Raw genomic sequence first — 22842 nt, forward strand, 5'->3', positions numbered from 1 at the left:
ATTGGCCCAGCGCAGGCAGTTGGGACCTGTTTAGTTTGGGAACATGGTTGGCTTGGACTAGTTGGACTACTATTGAAGGTAATAAGGATTGATTGCGGACTAATTTTCAGGCCCTGCAAGAACTTCTGGATTATGACAATGATAATTTTAATACCTTCATCTTTTGTTTGTATTATTTCTCAGGGATACTGCAGGCCAGGAACGATATCAGACCATCACAAAGCAGTACTACCGACGTGCCCAGGTGAGCTTCACATTAGGGTCTGCCCTATTTGGGAAAGCAAATAAGGCCAGATGACACAATTTTTGTTCAAAACAAATTGAAATAGAAAGCAAAGAATCTTCTTGTAATGGTTTAGCGGTTGAAATGGTTGCTAGATCTGCTGTAACTGTTACAAGTTATTTTTATTTCTGACTATGCTTTCATCACCTAAAATAAATGGTGTGACATTGACCATGCAAACCATAAAGGTTTGTCCCTGCTGACTTTTAATCATGGCTGCAGTTGACTGTGATTGAATTAGACTTGCAAACATGGCTAGGAAGAGGGAAATTACAGTGAAGATTTTGCTTTTTGTTACAACCCAGTGATCACACCTTGAAAGTGATACTGAAGGGGTCAGGTGATGAGTGAATGCAGTATTGTCCATTGTCAGTATACACAGATGAAAGAGTCCATTTTAACCTACCTAACAAGAACAGCAGGGCGGGGTGCAGATCAGGCCAAGTTCACTTATCAGCCTGACAGCAAGTTAAGTGCCACCTTAATGTTGCCAACTGTGAAGTAGGTTAAGGCCCTCACTCCCCCTTAAAAACAGGATGACAAGCAGTGTCTGGGCAAAGATATAAATAATGGCCTTTTTAATTGTAAGAGGCAATATGGAATGACAATCTTAAAAAAACTAACAAGGTTTTTATGGTACAGTGGGTGAATTTACTTGGTTGTAGTTCAGAGTCATGCAGATGAGGCATTTACCTGATATGTTCCCTCTATGGCGTAAGTGACCAGCTAAGACAATAGTGAGCTGGTCAATAACTTTAAGGAACACAAAGTGATCCAATAATTTTGATTAATATTCCATGGTAATTGCTGCCATATTTGTGTGGTGTTTTGTTGCTATCATCTCCCACTGTCAGCTCTCTGGTGAAAAGTCCATGTGAAGAATGGCCACTTGGAGTTGCTGCCTGGTTAAATAGACTTTAAAAATCTGCAGCACTTGCAACAGCCCACAGTTTGTAAGTTGCTTTAATTAGCTAGTTTTACTTTTTCAGCACTTATTAAGTGAGAGCAATCCACTTTGCTAAGATGTATTATGGTTAAGGCATGATTACTAGCGTAAGTTTAAACCATTTTCCACTAAATTACGTACTAAATAGGATTTATTGATTTTTATTTCCAGGGAATTTTTCTGGTATATGATATTACAAGTGAACGCTCCTTTCAGCATATTATTAAATGGGCCAGCGATGTTGATGAGGTAAGAGAGTAAGTGACTCTGCACAATCTTATCTCTGAATAAACAATAAGACTGCAGGAAAAGCATTATCCATGTCAATCAATTACAGTACTTATGTTTTGTTTCTTTATCACCCTTTCTATCCCAAGTATGCTCCTGAAGGTGTTCAGAAAATTCTCGTAGCCAACAAAGCTGATGAGGAACAGAAAAGGCAAGTGAGTGCAGAACAAGGTCAAAAAGTAAGTAGTCACTGTCATTTAAGTTCTATTCTATTCCATTCCATATGTGCTCTGCTCAAAGACATGTCCTTTAGCTGATTTTTCATTCCAAACCATTTCTCTTAACAAAGAAATGAAAGAACTGCAGATGCTGGAAATCAGAAACAAAAACAGAAATTGCTGTAAAAGCTCAGAACTGTTCTGAAGAGGGGTCACTGGATCCAAAATGTTAGCTCCACTTTCTCTAAATGCTGCCAGACCTGAGGAATTTCTCAGCAGCTTCTGCTTTTTGTTTCATTTCTCTTGGCTGTTTGCTGTCACCAGTAGTTTGCCTTTCTGTCTCTGGGACAAGGTCAGAAGGTAAGTCCCACTTCTGCTTCAGCTGGAACTGGAATTAAACTCTAAACCGCATGCTAACAATCTAATCAACTGTGCTAACTGGGCCCTATTGTCCATAAAGCAGAGGTTAAAATGATAGCTGATACATTTTCGTTCTTTGTTCTTGGTGATATTGCCATTTCTAGGGGAGGAACATGTCAAACGTACTCTAGAGGCAAATTAAATGCTACCAGACTCATTAGTTAAAGGCACCACACAATAAATTCCAACAAATATTGAGATTCCTAACCTGATTTCTTTTTCAGTGTGTGTAGCATAGTATGATCTTTGTTAGGTTAGGGTATCCAGGGTTATAAAGCTATTGTGTTTAAACAGAATTGGAGTACAGACCCAGCCTGCTCTGATTGAACAGTACAGCAGGTACAAAGGACAGAATGACATTTTAAATTAAAACCGTGCTGGGTAACTTAGAAATCAGTATCCTTACCAATCACAATCTTGATATCATATTCATCATTTAAACTATTAAAATTTCAATTAATATTTCCTTCCACAGCTTGCAAAAGAATATGGAATGGACTTCTTTGAAACAAGTGCCTGCACCAATTATAACATTAAAGAGGTCAGTGCAAACATTACAATCACAGAACTGTAAATATTTAGAGCACCGAGAGAGGCAATTTGGCATATTATATCTTTTCCCACGGCCTCCCAGTATAATCTAAAATTAATCTCACTGCACTACTTGCTTCCCAAGTCTCTGTAATGATGCATCAGCCTCAACCTGTCGGAAAGCAACAATAACATAAAGAAATTTGTCCTAATCTTCTTATCACCTTAGTGACTATTGTAAATTCACTCACAGTCACTGCCAAACTTTTTTTTGTTTCTGATTTCATAGGATGTAAATGTCCATTTATTGTCCTACAATAATTAAGAGTCAACTACAAACGCAGTGGGTTTAAGAGTCATCTGTCAGCCAGACCAGGCCAGGAGCGCAGATTTCCTTCCCTATGGGGCAGTAGTGAACCAGATGGGTTTTTAATAGCAAATGGGAGATTTTTATTGAAATCAAATTCCACCATTTGCCATTGTGGGATTCAAACACAGGGCCCCAGAATACTGGCCTATGAAATTGCCACTGCACCATCACCATCCCTTAAAACACAAAGTAAATTTACAACTTACTGTTTTAAAACTCTGTTTTGCCTTCTCTTAAATGATATATGAAGATCCAGGACTTCTATTTCTGCTGATAAGATAACATGTGGTTTGGGTGATTTATTAGCTTGGATAGAGGATTGGCTAACTAACAGCAGAGAGTCAGGTTAAATGGGTCTTTTTCTGATTGGCAACTATGAAGAGAGATTAAGCAGTTTAGGGCTATAGAGGTTAGAAGAATGAGGGAAAATCTAATTGAGCAATATAAGCTGCCAAAGAGGATTGACACTGTAGATGTCGAAAGAGAAATAACTCCAGAGAGGCCGGCATCCCATCACCAAGTCACCCTTTATTTACACGGGCTTAGTAATTGACACTGGTCTGGTTTCCTCAGAGCCAGATCTCAGTGAGCAGAACCTCTGATGCTACTGTTTACATCTGTCAGCCAGGGCTCCATGTTTGGACCAAGTTAATAGCCCCAATTAAGGAACTCACTTGGCTAACTTCATTACAATCTCACTTTTTTCAAGAATAAATATTGCTTCAACAGAAAATTGTTTCCTCTCTCTCATCCCTTAAATATTGTCATGTAAAAATATGTATATACATATGTATGTCCAGATAAAAAAGCTGTGGTTGATTTGTTGCATTTGTAATCTTGTGGTATTTTGGCATGTTCTTATTCCACAGTCATTCACTAGACTGACAGAACTAGTGTTACAGGCCCATAAGAAGGAGTTAGATGGGCTTCGACTATCAACCCCTGATGAACTTAGTATCGCTGATTTAGAGGAGGATGACAGCAAAATCGAAGGGATGAATAACTCACAGAAAGCTTGCTGGTGCTAGAAATGGAGCTAAACAAAATCCAGTTCAGCGGTCTGAATCATTCCTCAAGACCTAGTTGCCTGCTGTTATGTTGTGCCACCATAAATATTCATACGAATCTTGCTTCTCTCTTGAGTTGGACTAATCCTTCCAGTTGATACAAATAGATGTTGTATTTTTGTCCCAGCTCTGTGGCTCAACCATTTCTTGGACTAGGCTTGTGTGCTGTGCATTTTGTACAGTTACTGTGCTGTGATTTGTGTTCAGGTGCTCAACTGATGGTTCAGTCGCCCAGTTTCTACATGACTGCAGTTTCAGTATTTGTTTTCTATTTGGACAGCCCTTCCAGATACTGTATGACTCCGTTGTTTTCACAATTAGTTGCCTACCATTTATATTGCCTGGACTTCCCCTTTTTGTGTAATTAATAACTAACTTCTTCAATATGCTTTTAATATATTTTTAGCCAAGCTCAATAAAAGTACCCTTTTTGTCATGTTGCTGCCCAGTTAAGAATTTTTGAACCCAGCATGATTACTTACATCTTGCTCTATTTAGAAATTCAACTTAAGCTTGAGGTTATGGCTTCTGGAACAGAACAATGTTATTGTGGACACCGTCAAAAAGTGATATTGTCAATTTTGATTTTTTAATATCTTGAAGCACTGTTGTGAAATAAGCATTATCTCTCTTGCATATTCTAAGACTTACACTGCCCTGCGAGGTTAATGATCTGAATGATATTTTTGACTGATTTGATGTAATAGTTATAAAATTGGGTTCAGTTGTGCTTTTATTTTTGTCATTTGCTCCACACATATCCAGCACTCATTAAATTGGTAGATGATCGTTCCTCAGAGTAAGTAATGACTGATACACCTTTCTCTCATTTATCACAATTGACCCTGCCAGAAACAGAACATTAAATTATTTTCTATGGGACAAACTATATCACTAAACCAGTATTCCATCCAAATTCCATTTCATTGACAGTTTCACTTTACAGTTATTATGAAATTATTGATTTTTTTTGCACTTTAAACATTTTGAATACTGAAGAATTGCTATGAAAATTAATAATTACAATAGTCAAGAATATTCTGTGCATTGAGTTCTCTAATTATAATTGTTTGTAAATTCCTTTTTAATATTGGCATCACAAACTTCCAGAAGTAAAATGCCTTTTGCAGCAATGTGATATTGTTTGGATCCATTTTCCTTGGAAATAGATTGGTGTTGCAAAGAAAACAGCAAGAATTCCTATCAAATACTCATGAATAAATGTGTATTCTCAGAAATTGCATGTTTGAATGATTAGTACAGTATCATTTGGCTAAGAACCCAATATTTTTGAAGAAAATGAAGCATTACCCTATTTCAATTAAATTAGGATTTGGCTACCTCAGTGATAAAGTATTGCAGTGTGGCGATGTTAATATTTCTTCATAACTGCACACGGTTGTTCAGCTCACAGCCTGTATCGATTGCTTTCCTCTCTGTGGTAGAATGCAACATTCATGATAAAGGCTGAAGCAATTATGTGATTTACTGAGATTTGGCTGTTTGTTTGAACCTGATGTTTTGATTATTTGTGCTTTCAGCTTTTTTCCTCTTGTAATCAAAGATTCTATGAAACATAACAACCGCCCAATGTACTTCACTATTCCTGGAAGAGTCAAATGAGAGTGATATACTGAGTTAAAGCATCTTAATTTTTCTTAATTATTGTATATGTGAAGGAAAACATGCAAGTTGATTTTAATTAATTATAATTGCTATTGAAAAAAAACATGATTCTACTCACAGATGTCTACAAATAAATTTCATCAAGGGTTTAATTGTGTTAATATGTCAATATACCAGAATATTTGACTTAATATCACAACAGTTTTCAATCTCACTCTATCGTTGAAAGCATTGTGCCATCTGTGCTGTGTACATGAATTGTTTATTGAAATGTTCATTGTTAGAGGTCTTACTGAAAAGTGCTCTGAAATATTTATGTGTCCATTGATATTTGTACACCGAGTTATACCATCATTTTGTCTATACATTTCCTCAGTTGCATAAAACATTTAATTATTGGCTTATGCTAAATGTCTTGAAACTGTAAGACTCACTCTCGGAGTTTCGTAATGATTTTCCTCTGTTTCAACATTTGGTTAATTGATATTATGCACATTACATTCCTGTGCAGAAAACTGAACTGTTACATTGTGCAAGACATTGTATCCCCTGAAAATTGCACTTATAAATAAGGTGTATGGCTATTTCCAAGTATGGCAATTTCAGTAACATTTCTAGGGTTGGGTGTATGAATAAAAGAGATGCAACATCTAATTATTGAGCCAAAAATACAAAATGCAGACATTTTGCTGAACCAGTATAAAGCTTCAGTTCAGCCCAGTTGAATGTTGTATTTGATTCTTCCATGGGAAAGATGTAAAGACTTTGGAAGGGATACACAAAAGGAATCTACTAGAATGGCTCCAGGGATGAAGAAATAACTTTTAAGTGAATAGACTGGAAAAGCTGGGATAGAACAGAGAAGGTTATCAAGAAATTTGATTGTGATGTTTAAAATAATGAATAGTTTCAGAAGGAACAGAGAAATGCTTTCAGAAAGTTGAAGAATTGGTAACCAGGGTGTACGTAGTTACTACTGGTAAAATAAACTGAGGGAACAGGAGGAAAAAAAGTGATGTTATGTGTAACTATTTAGGATTTGTCATGACCTGCAGGATAAAGTGGTAGTTGTGAATTTAGCAATAGTGTCTGACAGGAAATTAATATGCAAAGAAAACAATTTACAGCATGAAGTGATAGGGCAGAAGGGAGAAATTACTTCATCCCTCCACTTAATGAGAAAATGGTATTTGTTGCTGAAATCCATCTATTTGATCATAGAAGCTTGTGTAACAATTGCCCCCTTTCCCCTCAGACTTTATCTGCAATTTGAATGCGCCTGCACAAAGGCTTGTGTTTATTGGGAGCTTAGGTGCAAAGGTGAACAAAATTGAACATCAATTTGTTTGCCATGTAGCAAAATGCCTTGTTTGATTCCAGCCCAACGTTAATCAACGAAGTTGCCAGCTTGGGCTTCAGATCAAGAGTAAAGGCAGCTTTAGTCTGATTGTTTTGTTTTCTTATTAAATATTGATCTTTCTGTAGCCATTGGTCTGAATCAGATGATTGCAACGTGATAATAAAACGTGAGGCTGGATGAACACAGCAGGCCAAGCAGCATCTCAGGAGCACAAAAGCTGACGTTTCGGGCCTAGACCCTTCATCAGAGAGGGGGCTGGGGAGAGGGAACTGGAATAAATAGGGAGAGAGGGGGAGGCGGACCGAAGATGGAGAATAAAGAAGATAGGTGGAGAGAGAGTATAGGTGGGGAGGTAGGGAGGGGATAGGTCAGTCCAGGGAAAACGGACAGGTCAAGGAGGTGGGATGAGGTTAGTAGGTAGCGGGGGGTGCGGCTTGGGGTGGGAGGAAGGGATGGGTGAGAGGAAGAACCGGTTAGGGAGGCAGAGACAGGTTGGACTGGTTTTGGGATGCAGTGGGTGGGCGGGGGGGGAAGAGCTGGGCTGGTTGTGTGGTGCAGTGGGGGGAGGGGACGAACTGGGCTGGTTTAGGGATGCAGTAGGAGAAGGGGAGATTTTGAAACTGGTGAAGTCCACATTGATACCATATGGCTGCAGGGTTCCCAGGCGGAATATGAGTTGCTGTTCCTGCAACCTTCGGGTGGCATCATTGTGGCACTGCAGGAGGCCCATGATGGACATGTCCTCTAGAGAATGGGAGGGGGAGTGGAAATGGTTTGCGACTGGGAGGTGCAGTTGTTTGTTGCGGACTGAGCGGAGGTGTTCTGCAAAGCGGTCGCCAAGCCTCCGCTTGGTTTCCCCAATGTAGAGGAAGCCGCACCGGGTACAGTGGATGCAGTTCACCTGCACATCTGCCAATGTGGTATACTGCATCCACTGTACCCGGTGCGGCTTCCTCTACATTGGGGAAACCAAGCGGAGGCTTGGCGACCGCTTTGCAGAACACCTCCGCTCAGTCCGCAACAAACAACTGCACCTCCCAGTCGCAAACCATTTCCACTCCCCCTCCCATTCTCTAGAGGACATGTCCATCATGGGCCTCCTGCAGTGCCACAATGATGCCACCCGAAGGTTGCAGGAACAGCAACTCATATTCCGCCTGGGAACCCTGCAGCCATATGGTATCAATGTGGACTTCACCAGTTTCAAAATCTCCCCTTCTCCTACTGCATCCCTAAACCAGCCCAGTTCGTCCCCTCCCCCCACTGCACCACACAACCAGCCCAGCTCTTCCCCCCCACCCACTGCATCCCAAAACCAGTCCAACCTGTCTCTGCCTCCCTAACCGGTTCTTCCTCTCACCCATCCCTTCCTCCCACCCCAAGCCGCACCCCCAGCTACCTACTAACCTCATCCCACCTCCTTGACCTGTCCGTTTTCCCTGGACTGACCTATCCCCTCCCTACCTCCCCACCTACACTCTCTCCACCTATCTTCTTTATTCTCCATCTTCGGTCCACCTCCCCCTCCCTATTTATTCCAGTTCCCTCTCCGATGAAGGGTCTAGGCCCGAAACGTCAGCTTTTGTGCTCCTGAGATGCTGCTTGGCCTGCTGTGTTCATCCAGCCTCACATTTTATTATCTTGGAATTCTCCAGCATCTGCAGTTCCCATTATCTCTGATTGCAACGTGAGGCGTGTAGCCTAATTCCCTGCTGTTGATGGTTAACGCCCAGGAGGTAGAAAGGCAGACACCACGATGGGGAGGGGAGGGAGGTTTAGTGTTGTCGATTGCTTAAGCATTTTCAGAGCCCAAAAATAATTATTTGATTTAGACCAACAAAAAATACTTTGATCTTCAATTACAGTGAGCAATTTTAAACAATACACTCCCGAAATACAGGTTAACAACAGTCGTAGAGAGTAGATTTCATCATCTCTGAGTCGTAGAGAGTAATCGCTTTTGGTCCCTGTTTTCCCTGTTCCACATTTGACCTTACGAGATTTTGTGTGAAAAGGTTGTATAGATTGTACTGGGGAGCCTGTAGTATTAAACACCCTTGAATTTAATTCATTTCTGATGGCTGGATTAATGGCGGAACTGCCTTGTTAAAATCACTCTTTAGATAGAAGAACTGGAAATTCCTACTTACGTCCAAATTAGGCCCACAAAGCTGCTGTGATCACCCGTTAACTAAATTTAGAAGTTCAATTTTTTTCGGTTTCAACCAGTTTTGGTCTTTCTTTCTCGGTTCGCGTTTGCGAAAGGGTTAATTTGCTGCACATTTCACAACTAGGTTGTGCAGATACACGTTCTGTCTCTTTTCCACATCTGGTTTGTTTAAAACATGGCTACAGTTACTAAACATTTTGCCTAAAAAGGAGTGCCAGCTTGTGAAATAATGGGGCAATAGTCTAAAACCCCTAACCAGTACTTGAGGTCAGTCTTGTTCCTTGCTGTTCTAGGGAGTGTTCCAGTTTCTGAAAAGGGCGGGGTTGAGGATTAGCTTTTTGCATAGTCATTGCTCAGAGATAGGACTCTTTGTACTTGTGGTCAGGTGGTTGTTATATGCGCCGTTGTATGAAATTTCTCCTTCAGAGAGTCTGCACTCGGTCGTTCTGCACCATGGCTCAGAGCGTCAAGTCGTTTTACGACCTCAGCGCCGTCACCCTGGACGGGGAGAAGCTGGACTTCAATGTCTTCAGGGGCAAAGTAGTCCTGATCGAGAACGTGGCCTCTCTCTGAGGCACGACCACAAGGGATTTCACCCAACTCAACGAGCTTCAGAACCGCTACCCGAACCGTTTCGTTGTGCTGGGCTTCCCTTGTAACCAATTCGGGCACCAGGTGAGAATCTACCACTTCCAGATGCAAACCAGCCGAGTCACCGTGACATGTGCTTCCCAACTTCCCCAGACCAATCTTTCCGTCTCCTTAAACGTAAAGTGAACTCGCTCGATTTAACCGAGACATTTTAGTACAAACCTACTTATTATGGTAAAGTCTCTGCTTTTTTTAAAAAGCCATAGTAATTTTCTCTGACTCCATTCAATGGTTGTTCTGAGGGTTAGTCAGATGTACACGTTTGAGCGGAAATTCATAGCACATCTTTTATTCAGTAGTCGTTAAAAAGACACTGGCTGGGTTTCACTTAAATCACCGTAGAAAGTTACTACAGTTATTCTGAACTTTGTTTCATTAGCCTGGTATCGCCCCCTCTTTTTTTGTTTTAAACGATACGTGAGGGCGGATAACCGTGTTCAAGCTGCAATATTTCCTCGATCTGGGTGTATACAGCAACGCCTAAAGCAACCTGCCTCCTTCCCTGTTTGAAGTGTGAATTTAGATGAAAACTATTTTAAATGCTAGTAAATATTCAGTCATTACCCTCACATGTTTTTCTTTCCTACAGTGTGCTCTCTACTTAGACTAATGGCAGTCGCCGAAGTTCAATTTCCTGTACAAATTACTCATAGAATTTTTGTGGTTTTGTTTTAATAGAATGGAAAGAATTTCTTCCCATGAACTTTTTAAGCACTTTTTTTCTGGGTGGGGGTCAAGAATTGATAACCATCTTTTTAATATGTGTAACGTTTCTCGATATTGCAGCTTCAAACTGGGAATAAACTATTAAACATTGGTGACCTCGGTTTGTGAGAAATTGTACAGAACTGTCTGCACTTTTATAGAATAATTATGCAGCTATTTTCTGGGACATATTTGAAGCCCACTGTTTGTCTTGGATCACCACTCTTTAGTCTTTATTCTCTTCTCCTCTTTTCCCCCTCCCCGTATTGAATATTTGGTCCTCTCATCCGGGTGCTGCCTATTTAGTAACATGATCCAAAAGTGTAGCATTGAATTAATCATACCTTGTTGGCACCTAGATTTACCTTACTGCCACCTGTCTCGCTGACTGTAATGATCAGAGCACAGTCAAAGTGATAATTAGTAGAGATCCAGTACCACATGAGCAGAAATTTCCATCAGTTAAATATTGGGAAGACTGAAGCTCCAGACTCCATTCTTAATTATTAACTTTATTGCTGTGCTTAGTAATAGTCTGAATTAAGGTGGTGTATTCACATTCTTCATCTCATGTTTGGCCTTAATGAGATTTGTATTCATGCCATCACACAGACCAATCAACTTTCCTCCTCCATATCATCATTTAACTTCACCTTATGTCAGCTTATACAGTCATAGCCATACTGCATGGGAACAGACCCTTTGGTCCACTTGTCCATGTTGACCAGATGTCCTAAACTGAGTTCAATTTACTTCATATCCCTCCAAACTATTTCTATTCACATCCCCATCCAAAAGCCTTTTAAGTGCTGTAACTATGTACCTGCCTCCTTCATCTTTTGCAGCTTGTTCTAGACATGTGCCACCCTCTGAGTGAAAGTTGCCCCTCAGGTTCTCTTTAAATCTCTACCCTCTAGTTTTGGATTTCCTCATGCTAGGAAGACAACTGTAGCTATTTATCCTATCTCTGTCCCTTATGATTTTTATGAACATCTATAAGGTCACCCCTTAGCCACAAATCTCTGGGAGAAGACCTGCCTGATGAGCCTCTTCCTACAGTTCAAATTCTCCAATTTAGGCAATGTGCACTAAAACTTTTTTCTGAACCTTACTGAAATCCTCCCCTGCTTTTGTTATTTGCCTTTTTGTACGTATAGTTTTCAAAACATTCCTAACTGGTCTCCAAATTCTAACCTCAATAAACTGTGGTTTGCCAGTGTCTTGACTTGTAGCAATTACCATTCTCTTTTCACCATCCTGGAAGGTGTCTGCATTTTTCTATGTCTGACCTAATGTGTGTCCCCAATTTTAATTACTCCACCATTAGGGACCGTCTTCAGGTGTCTTGATTCTGAGTTAGCCTACGTTCTGCAACCTCACTTTAAGATACTAATTATCACTTTGACTGTGCTCTGATCATAGAATCAGAAATATTACAGTTAGACAGGGGCTATTTGACCAAACATGCCTGCACTAGCACTACCTAGTCAGGCACTGTAATAGTACAGCCATTCTTCCTGCCTTTTCTCCATATCCCTCCATGTCTTTATCCAAAAATCTAGATAATTTCTTGAATGCCTTTCTAATGCCCTCTTGTGTGCCTGATGTGACCTCTCATTATTGTTTGGCTCTGTCTTGAACCACAGCAGACCATGTGATGTAGGTACACCCCCAGTGAGAATGGAGGAAAACTAATGAATTTGATCCAGTAACTACTGGAGAATGACAGTGTATTTCCAAATGAGAATGGTGGGCAGCCTGGAGGAGAAATTGCAAATGATGACATTTCCATGGTCTTATTTTCCTTGTTTTACTAGGTAGCAGACATTGCAATTCTGGAAATCACCCAGAGAGTGGCCAGAATTTGGAACTCGCCCCTTTTTTTAAAAAGGGAGATTGAGGCAGACGCTCTTAACATTTGAGAAATGTATAGATATGCACTTGCAATGTCAAAACATGCAAGGCTATCGGTTAAGTGCTGGAAAGTGGGATTAGAGGAGTTTGGTGCTTGTGGTTGTTGCAGACTCAATGGGCCAAAGAGTCATTCTGTGTACTGATGACTGCTTAACTATGATTGGGCCTTGTACACTATCTTGAGAAATACCAGTAGGCTAAGATGTAATTGTCTCTGTGTATAGTGCTAATGAAATAATTAAAGTGGAAGTTCATATTTGTTTTATGAATTTTGTTTGACTTTTTAAAACTTTTTAGGAAAATTGTCATAATGAGGAGATACTCAATTCTCTGAAGTATGTCCGTCCTGGTGGTGGTTTTGAGCCCAATTTCACCATGTTCCAGAAGATTGAAGTCAATGGTGCTGGCACACACCCTGTCTTTGCATTTCTGAAGGAGAAGTTGCCCCTTCCTTCGGATGATGCTACGTCCTTAATGAAAGATCCCAAATTCATCATCTGGAGCCCAGTCTGCCGATCAGATGTCTCTTGGAATTTTGAAAAATTTCTCATTGGCTCTGAAGGAGAGCCTTTCAAACGCTACAGCAGAATGTTCCAGACCATCCAGATTGAACCTGACATCAAAAGGCTTTTGAAAATTGCAAAGTAAAGAATCCAAGTTTAGTGGAATAAGCAAGGAGGCATGGTTATATTTCTTTACACATTATCTTCACTAATGGGAAAACTGCAAAAACCTCTTGGTTGACTCCTATCAATTTGGACTCTAAATACAGATTTTTTTTTTGCATTCCACAAAATTTTAAAAGATATTCTAAGATCTTTAGGCCAAAACATTCTAGTTTTTCCCCCCAATATTTGGCATTTTAATTTTTTTAATCCATTAGTTAGTACAAATATTTTTCAAAATGTTTACTCTTTCTTCCAACATTGTCAATCTCACTGTCTAGGCAGCTGGAAAATCAATCTGATTAGTACTTGCCCTGAAGTGAAGCTAATCTCAGATTTAGCTGTGAGTTGATGGGATCCCCTGAATGTATTCTGTTTACTGAAAATCTCACCTATAAAGGCAAACAAGGCAGTTTTAGTGGATTGAGTAATAACAGTAACGTAAAACATGATACCACTTTAATATCCCAGTGTTTCCAATGATTCTGTCAGCTGTTAAACTTCAAAATTGTTCTTGCAATAAGTCCCAAGAAGTGCCGAGGATTTGCTTTTGTCTGAATTTGTGGATCTTAGAAATAGGTCTGCTTCCTTTAGAAGTTTTTTTAAAAACAGTCCTTCTGTTCTTCAGAACTTTACTAAATGAAGGCATCCTCCTAAATTCAATAAGGAAGCTGCCAGAAAAACAAGGAAAGTTGCTGAATTTTCAGGATGTTTACTGTTTAGAAATTTCTTGGGAGTACAGATTTTTGTGAACGAGAAATGAACAATAAAAGAATCTGCTGTTGAAGATAAAACACTTATTTGTTTGTTTTTATTTTGTATAAGTTCTAGCAATTCAGAATGAACTCAACATTCCAAGTTTTAAAAACAATTTACATTGATCAACTGTACTGAAATTGAACAGTCACTGTCTAGTCATTTTGGATGAACAAGCTTCTGCTTTTTTTATCATTTGGAAAAATTGTCTCCTGAAACTACTTTGTGCTCCAACACAGGTTTTGAGAAACAATAAATTCTTCATACATTTGATTAGTCTTCATATTTTATGTGCAATTAATTAACATTAAATGAGCAAGAACAACTTGAATTCCAAAGCTACAAAAAAAGTGGCCATGACTTCCTGCTGAATTGGCATGTGCATCTTTGACCTTGATGTTCTCAAAAGATAACATGTATTTGTCAGTTTTAGAACATGTATTTGTCAGTTTTAGTTTATTTTCAAATCAAAATTAATCTGTACCATAGATAGCCAGTAATAGTTGTGGGCTGCATTATGGGGAAAATGTAAAATGGAGATGTAGACAGAAAACATGATCCATTCAAGGTGGATAATTAGATAAACACACATCCATCTGTACTGAAGCTGGTGATGGTGATGGTTACAGCTTAGGCCCTTCAGCCTTTCTCCAAACCAAAATTACTATTCTTTACCACGTAAACTTTGGACGCAGGAACCAAAACAGATCCTCTGATTTTTGTCATGTCTGGTATGTAATGGGTACATTAAGTACTTGATTCAAAATTGTGCCACAATTTATTTTATCAAGCTTATCAAAATAAGTTTACAACACTTGCAAGTTGTTTACTTTTTCCTGAAGCTGTGGAGTCATGCATGTGAAAAGTTTTGTTTGTCTTGCAGATTGAAGATATGGAAGTGACAGAGTAATGGGAAACAGTAGAAATTATACACAATAAAATAGTTGTGTGAAATCCATTTCAAGAAATGTTGAGGTATAGTGACAAAATTCAAGCACCATTTTATTGAGTGATTTCCCATTAACAATACTGAAAAGCAACCAGTCCAAAAACAAAAACAATGTAAAAGTGATTTTCAATTTATAGACAGAGTCAAAAGCAGAAATAGCTCAATTGAAGTCATTTAGCTCATTATACATATTTCATATTTGAGCTTTATGAGCTCTGATTCAGAATGCATTGCTCTTGCTCCTTTAGCAAATAAAGCTTAAATTTAAAAAGAAACTTGAAAAACCATTATGTATCTATAAGTAAAGCCAAATGCTGTAAAATTTCTAATGTGATGCAAAGTGTCATGAATAATACTGAACCATGCATTTTGGAAAATATGCTATGGTACACTAAAATAAATCCAGTAATTCAAAAGTGAAAGCATTGTAGAAAATAATTTACCTGGCAAATATGGTTAGCAGTGCAACAGGCATAGGACTGAAGTGCAATTCAAACAACAATAAACATCAATCAGAAACTTAAACCAGTTAATACTGTGACACAGGTTCTTGTGACACACTGGTAGTGCTCCAAGCCTGGAGCCAGGAGCCTTCGGTTCAAGTCCCAACTACTACAGAGGTGAGTCAGGTTGATTTGAAATGATCTGGAAATAATGTGGCGACAAGCGCTGGTCAGAGATTAGGAATTCGAGCAAGTGTTTCAGCTCCTAGCTCCTACAAGGCACAAGTATGGAGTGTGATGGAATACTTTCCACTTGGTTAGATGAGTGCAGCTCCAACAACACCAAGTCTGGCCTGTATACATTTGTTTGACACTTGGACCCATCTTTCAGGTCAGAAAGTTGAATCACTAATAATTCCATGCATCTCCAAGGTCGGGGGGGGGGGGGGGCGGAAATGTATGAGCTTTTTGGAGGATGCAGTGACATTCAAAGTTGTGACATGTACACAGAGCAACTTAGAGTAATGGTCTGGATTGAAAAGGTGCACAGAATACTGCCTTTTGTAGACTAAATGCTGTCATTGTGTGTGATCATGCAAAACAGGGCAATGTTGCAGTTTCTATGCACCTCAAAGATTGTAAAGATGGGCTGAAGGAAAGGTCAAAAAGAACTTTGTCAATCTACTAGCTTCCATGAGAAAATGGACGACACATGACTCATGTCATAGCTTCACAGATGGATTTATAGCCAAATAAGATTAGCACCGTCTCACTGCTGCTTTCACCCTAATGTTGATGCAGGGCAAGTTATGTACTACTAACAACATTGGTGAGACTGAAGATTTCATTCAGCTATTAAAAAGGATAACAACATTATTCTGCAATACAAAAAGTGAAGAACAACCAACAAAGCAATTAAACATTTCATTTACACAAGGCAGAGTCTTGCCTGCCAGATGAGCAATTTAGATATGCACTAATCCCAACAAAATCTCTTGTCGTATCACGAGATAATGGGAATTGCAGATGCTGGAGAATCTGAGATAACAAAGTGTGGAGCTGGATGAACACAGCAGGCCAAGCAGCATCTAAGGAGCACAAAAGCTGACGTTTTGGGCTGAGACCCGTCATCAGAAAAGGGAGATGGGGAGAGGGTTCTGAAATAAATAGAGAGGGGGAGGTGGATAAAGGAGAAGTTAGTGGAGAGGAGACGGACAAGTTAAAGGGGGCGGGGATGGAGCCTGTAGAGTTGAGTATAGGTGGGGAGGTAGGGATGGGATAGGTCAGTCTGGGGAGGACGGACAGGTCAAGAGGGCAGGATGAGATTAGGAGGTAGGGAATGGAGGTGCGGCTTGAGGTGGGAGGAGGGGATAGGTGAGTGGAAGAACAGGTTAGGGATGCGGGAATGAGCTGGGCTGGTTTTGGGATGCAGTGGGAGTAGGGGAAGATTTTGAAGCTTGTGAAATCCACATTGATACCATTGGGCTTCAGGGGAATATGTGTTCCATATATCAGTCTCTAAAAGTAAACATGCAGGTGGTGAAGAAGGCCTTTTTTAGCCAGATGATTTGAGTACAGGAACAGGAATGTCTTGCTGCAATTGTACAGGCATTGGTTTGGTCTCCTTACCTGAGGAAAGATGTTCTGGCTATGGAGGAGGGCAATAAAGGTTTATCTGGGAAGGCAGGACTGACATATGAAGAGAGTCTGGATTGGTTCAGATTATATTCACTGGAATTTAGAAGAATGAGGGGGATCTCCAAGAAACCTACAAAGTTCTAACATGTAGGGTAAATACAGGAAGACTGTATATTTACCCAGGTCTTATTGCACCTCCCCTTTTACCAATCTATCACTATTCAGAGAATAATTTGCCTTCCTGTTTTTGCTACCAAAGTGGATAACCTCACATTTGTCCATATTTCACATTGCCTTGCATCTGCCCATTCACTCAATTTGTCCAAATCACACTGAAGCATCTCTGCATCCTCCTCATAGTTTACCCTCCAAACCAGCTTTGGATTATCTGTAAACGTGGAGATATTACATGTAGTCCCTTCATACAAATGATTAATATACAATAGCTGGGGTTCTAGCACTGCTTTCCTGCAGTATTCCACGTGAAACAGACTGCTATTCAGAAAATGACCTATTTATTCCTCATCTTCCTGTCTGTCAACCAGTTCTCTATCTGTCAGTACACCAACCCCACAATTAATCTTACATTATCTAGCAACCAACTTTACAAACAAACATTGTTTCTTTGAGATAAAAAGGTGTGCAGCCTGATGAACACAGCAGGCGAAGCAGCATCATAGGAGCCGGAAAGCTGATGTTTCGGGCCTAGAACCTTCTTCAGAAAATGCTGCTTGGCCAGCTGTGTTCATCCAGCTCAACACCTTGTTATCTCAGATTCTCCAGCATCTGCAGTTCCTACTATCTCTGAAACAATTGTTTCTTTGAGGTGTTCAAAGATGATAAAAGAGAAAAACAGAACGGGTTTGTTGGAAAGGGTATGATTCACAGTGCAACACTTCTTACCGTGAGAAAGTTATCCATTACGATATTCATTCGTAAGAACATAGGATAAACAGCAGGCCATTCAGCATTCAATGAGAACATGGGTGACAGAATGGCCCAGCCAAGATATTCACAGAACTTTAAGACTTCAGACTCTCACGGGAAAACTGCATACATCATATTGCTACCACATTGTAATATATGGATTAATTATCGTTAATTCCATTGACTGATTTAATACCCAGCATTTTCTTTTAAGAAAACACTTTTGAATGAATATGAATACTTTTCTGGAAATGTTTGCAGAGATTAGCTGACCGATGAGAGAAGTCAAGTTACTAAAAACCTGTGGTGTAGATTTACAGTGGACATCTCTGAGCAGTTTCCTTGCAGAATTTCACACCTGGCATTATATGACCTATTTGGAAAAAGCCCAATAATAATAAGCAACAACCAACTCATAACAAAATCAGCCAAAAAAAAGTAACAAAACTCATTGTGCAAAAGAATGCTAAAGATTCTTTCATTTACATCAATGGCATCTTGACAGCTTTGCTCACATGATACTGAAACACCTTCATTAACATGTATAGTCCCCATTGGGTGCTAATAGCCAGGTGATAAATAAAAACTGAAAGAACTGCAGATGCTGTAAATCAGGAACAAAAACAGAAGTTGCTGGAAAGCAAACCCAAAGGGTCACTGAACCCGAAACGTTAACTCTGATTTTTTTCTTCTCAGATGCTGCCAGATCTGCTGAGCTTTTCCAGCCACTTCAGTTTTTGATCATTAGACTGAAACACCCCAATGCTTGTAAGCCTGTCTGCTTTTACAGATGACAGGAACAGCAAGATAACCTGCAGAATGGAGTAGTAACAGCAGCTGTCTCTCACCAGTTTCTTCTCAACCTGAGATCTCATCAAAAGATAGAGAATTTAAAGATATGATGAACCAGAAGTTCCATATAACCCAGACTGGAAAATGACAGACTGTAGTTTAAAATAAACCATCTCTAGAAGAACAACCAGCTTATGTTGACCACAATCCCGCCAGAGCTTTAAGATCACCAAAGGAAGTTCAGAACGTGTAATTCTTTTTACTTATGGACTTCAAAAACATTTTTCCAACTCTACCACCACCAAACTTGATCAGTTCTTTTGTGCTAGTGTGTGTGTGTGTGTGTGTGTGTGTGTGTTGAAGGATTCAGTATAGGTTTTACCATTTTTAATAAGCTTTATAAATGAGTGAGTTTACAATAAAACTAACTTTTAAAAATTTGGTTAACTCAAGAGATCTTTCTGGTTTATTACTTCGTTGCTTCACAAAAGATCAGGTACAACTGAGTTGAAACATCACATTAAAAAAAAGTCTGTTATAAACAACCACAGAAGTGAAAAGACAGAAATTTACTCAGCCTCAGGACTTGCATGAAATAATTACAAAATCATGCATGGTTATCAGCTTAAGCGATAAACAGCAATTATTGCCAGTATCTGTAGGTAAATTTTACACCATACAAAACATCCAAATAAAGATGGCTCAATTCCCTTCCTAGATTAATGGAAATGATAGTAGAGAAGAAAATAATTTAGCTCCTTATGATACTTCCATACCTAAAACAACCTTCCACATTAAACAGATATTCACCTGCACATCCGCTAATGTGGCCTATTGTATCCGCTGTTTCCGATGTGGCCTCCTGTACATCGGGGACACCAAGCAGAGGATTGGAGACCGCTTTGTGGAGCACCTACGCACAGTTTGCAACAAACGACAACACCTCCCGGTTGTGAACCACTTCAACTCCCCCTCCCACTTCCTTGACGACATGTCTATCCTGGGCCTCCTCCAATGTCACAACGATGCCACCCGGAAACTGGAGGAACAGCACCTCATATTCCGCGTTGGAAGTCTCCAACCCAATGGTCACAATGTGGACTTTACTAACTTCAAAATCTTCCCACCCCTGACCTCACTGGAAGACCAGCACCACCTTCATCCCCATCTCCTTGACCTGTTCGAACTCTCTCCCACCTATTCAGTTCTCCCACCTCACTGACCAACCCCCCCACCCCACTTCCTGCCTATACTCATCTTTACTAGCTGCATCCCCGCCTCCTTGACCTGTCTATCTTCTCTTCCACCTATCCGCTCCACTATCTAACTTCTATCACTGTGCCCACTCTCATTTATATCAGAGCCCGCTTCTCCTCAACCCCGCCATTTCTGAAGAAGGGTCCAGGCCCAAAATGTCAGCTTTCCTGTTCCTCTGATGCTGCCTGGCCTGCTGTGTTCCTCCAGCTCCACACTGTGTTATTTCAGACTCCAGCATCGGCAGTTCCACTTTCTCTACTTGAATGTTTTCGTCAAAATGCCTTTTAAGTGGTAACTAGAGGAAAAATGTGTTTTAAACATGCCTAACTACAAGAAGACATTGACTGATGGCTAAACCGCACTTTAACTGCAAGCTGAGAAGCAGAAATGGAAAGGAACATTCTCAAATTTATCTGTAAAAACAAAAGGCAGTTGCTTAACCAATGAAGTCGTGGGTTACCACAAATCAGTGGAATTAATCAATGTAGGTTTTAACTAAGAAACCATGAAACAGATGTCACAAGTAACAGCTTTGCTCTGATCGCCATTACTTGGCTGAGTAGCTCAAGATAGCAAATTTCCTGACTTGCTGTATCTGGCTCAACAGAAAGGCTCCTGAATGGCAAAATGTTCTCTCTGAAGAAGCAGGTGAAGTTGTGGAACAGACTCCAGCCAGCTGACTCTGGAAGATGAGCTGGGATCTGTTGTTGTACTCAGACACCTGGAAAGGTTTGACTGATGCTCTCTAAGGTGTACATGAGAAGCTGTGTACCCATAATAGAACTTTTGAGCTGCTGGCATATCAGTGCTTGGAAAGAAAAGCTGCAGCACCCCAGCAGCTAGTGCCATCTATCCTGCACAAAGTCAACTCAGGGCAGGGGATGAGGCTGAAGACAATGAAGATTCTGAAAATATCTTGAAACTCTCATCTGCTACTTCTGTCCCAGTCCCATTACCAGATCCCTCAAAAAATCACAATCTCAATACATCTTAAAGCGCTGACAATTCAGGTTGTGAAATAGATTTTGCAGCCTCTTTTATACAAATTTTCGTTCACACATGGAGTTTTATTTTCACCCCATCCCTAAAGCTGAGATTTCAAAATCATTTTCTTCAATTCCTTCATGATCACACCCCAGTTTACCTTAACAATCTCCTCCACTGCTCCATCCCCTACTTGTCAAGATCTGAATGACTATATATTGCACCACCTTCCATAGCTCTCCCTTCAGCACTTGTCTTCACACATCTCTCCCAAACTCAAAATCTCTTCAGACATACCTCTTTGCCAGTGGCTTTAATCACCTCACCTAACATTTTTCCTACTTAGACTATGTCTAATGATGAAACAATGAGACACCTTAGCACATTTTTTTGCATTCATGGCACTGACTTAATGTAAAATGTTACGGTAAATTCCTGTTTAAAATATAAATCTAATATAGAGGCTTTTACATCCAATACAAAAGCTGTCTCATACAACTACATTTTATTGATGATATCGAAATTACTTATAGATTAAAAATATGGATCCAATAATTTCCTTGTAATGAATAATTCATTCCCTTAGTATGCCTGGCTTTACTTTGTAGCCATATAATGTTGCAGTGATGATTACAATAAGGACTCGTAAACTTTGCATCAAAATATTACAATCTCTTCTCCCTCCCTTCAACCTCAAATTACATAGAACATAGAACATTACAGTACAGTACAGGCCCTTCGGCCCTCGATGTTGTGCCGACCTGTCATACCGATCTCAAGCCCATCTAACCTACACTATTCCATGTACGTCCATATGCTTGTCCAATGACGACTTAAATGTACCTAAAGTTGGCGAATCTACTACCGTTGCAGGAAAAGCGTTCTATTCCCTTACTACTCTCTGAGTAAAGAAACTACCTCTGACATCTGTCCTATATCTTTCACCCCTCAATTTAAAGCTGTGCCCCCTCGTGCTCGCCATCACCATCCTAGGAAAAAGGCTCTCCCTATCCACCCTATCTAACCCTCTGATTATTTTATATGTTTCAATTAAGTCACCTCTCAACCTTCTTCTCTCTAATGAAAACAGCCTCAAGTCCCTCAGCCTTTCCTCGTAAGACCTTCCCTCCATACCAGGCAACATCCTAGTAAATCTCCTCTGCACCCTTTCCAAAGCTTCCACATCCTTCTTATAATGCGGTGACCAGAACTGTACACAATACTCCAAGTCCGGCCGCACCAGAGTTTTGTACAGCTTCACCATAACCTCTTGGTTCCGGAACTTGATCCCTCTATTAGTAAAAGCTAAAACACTGTACGCCTTCTTAACAGCCCTGTCAACCTGGGTGGCAACTTTCAAGGATCTGTGTACATGGACACCGAGATCTCTCTGCTCATCTACACTGCTAAGAATCTTACCATTAGCCCTGTACTTTGCCTTCCGGTTACTCCTACCAAAGTGCATCACCTCACACTTGTCTGCATTAAACTCCATTTGCCACCTCTCAGCCCAGCGCTGCAGCTTATCTATGTCTCTCTGCAACCTACAGCATCCTTCGTCACTATCCACAACTCCACCGACCTTAGTGTCGTCTGCAAATTTACTAACCCATCCTTCTACGCCCTCATCCAGGTCATTTATAAAAATGACAAGCAGCAGTGCACCCAACACCGACCCTTGCGGTACACCGCTAGTAACTGGTCTCCAGGATGAACATTTCCCATCAACTACCACCCTCTGTCTTCTTTCAGCAAGCCAATTTCCGATCCAAACTGCTATATCTCCCACAATTCCATTCCTCTGCATTTTGGACAATAGCCTATTGTGGGGAACCTTATCGAACGCACATGGCACAACTCACGGTAAGAATGAAATAGTCTAATTTCTGTTGTCATTTTGATAGAAATGCAAAAAGATACATTAAAATCATGCAACTGAAAC

At 40.2% G+C, this 22842-nt stretch overlaps 2 protein-coding genes and 1 long non-coding RNA gene across 4 annotated transcripts in view; 2 read left to right on the top strand and 1 right to left on the bottom strand.

Moving 5' to 3' along the window:
* Positions 1–7212, top strand: part of rab15 (RAB15, member RAS oncogene family) — a 130148-nt gene extending 122936 nt beyond the window's left edge. The window contains exons 3-7 of the mRNA XM_048537105.2: positions 184–244; positions 1401–1478; positions 1607–1696; positions 2571–2636; positions 3866–7212. Of these exons, the coding sequence (XP_048393062.1) occupies positions 184–244; positions 1401–1478; positions 1607–1696; positions 2571–2636; positions 3866–4024 (454 nt within the window). The 3' untranslated portion in view covers positions 4025–7212. The remainder of the gene's footprint in view (positions 1–183; positions 245–1400; positions 1479–1606; positions 1697–2570; positions 2637–3865) is intronic.
* Positions 1–10035, bottom strand: part of LOC125455334 (uncharacterized) — a 116484-nt gene extending 106449 nt beyond the window's left edge. For both annotated transcript variants that reach the window (XR_007248229.1, XR_009446247.1), the window contains exon 1: positions 9200–10035. This is a non-coding gene — a long non-coding RNA (uncharacterized LOC125455334). The remainder of the gene's footprint in view (positions 1–9199) is intronic.
* On the top strand, positions 9584–13948 carry LOC125455333 (glutathione peroxidase 2-like). The gene is made up of 2 exons (XM_048537106.2): positions 9584–9894; positions 12787–13948. Exons 1-2 carry the CDS (start codon positions 9616–9618, stop codon positions 13135–13137), a joined length of 630 nt encoding a protein of 209 aa, XP_048393063.1. The 5' UTR covers positions 9584–9615; the 3' UTR covers positions 13138–13948.
* The last annotated feature ends 8894 nt before the right edge of the window (positions 13949–22842 follow it).

Source organism: Stegostoma tigrinum, chromosome 10, assembly GCF_030684315.1.
Source record: "Stegostoma tigrinum isolate sSteTig4 chromosome 10, sSteTig4.hap1, whole genome shotgun sequence".
NCBI lineage: Eukaryota > Metazoa > Chordata > Chondrichthyes > Orectolobiformes > Stegostomatidae > Stegostoma > Stegostoma tigrinum.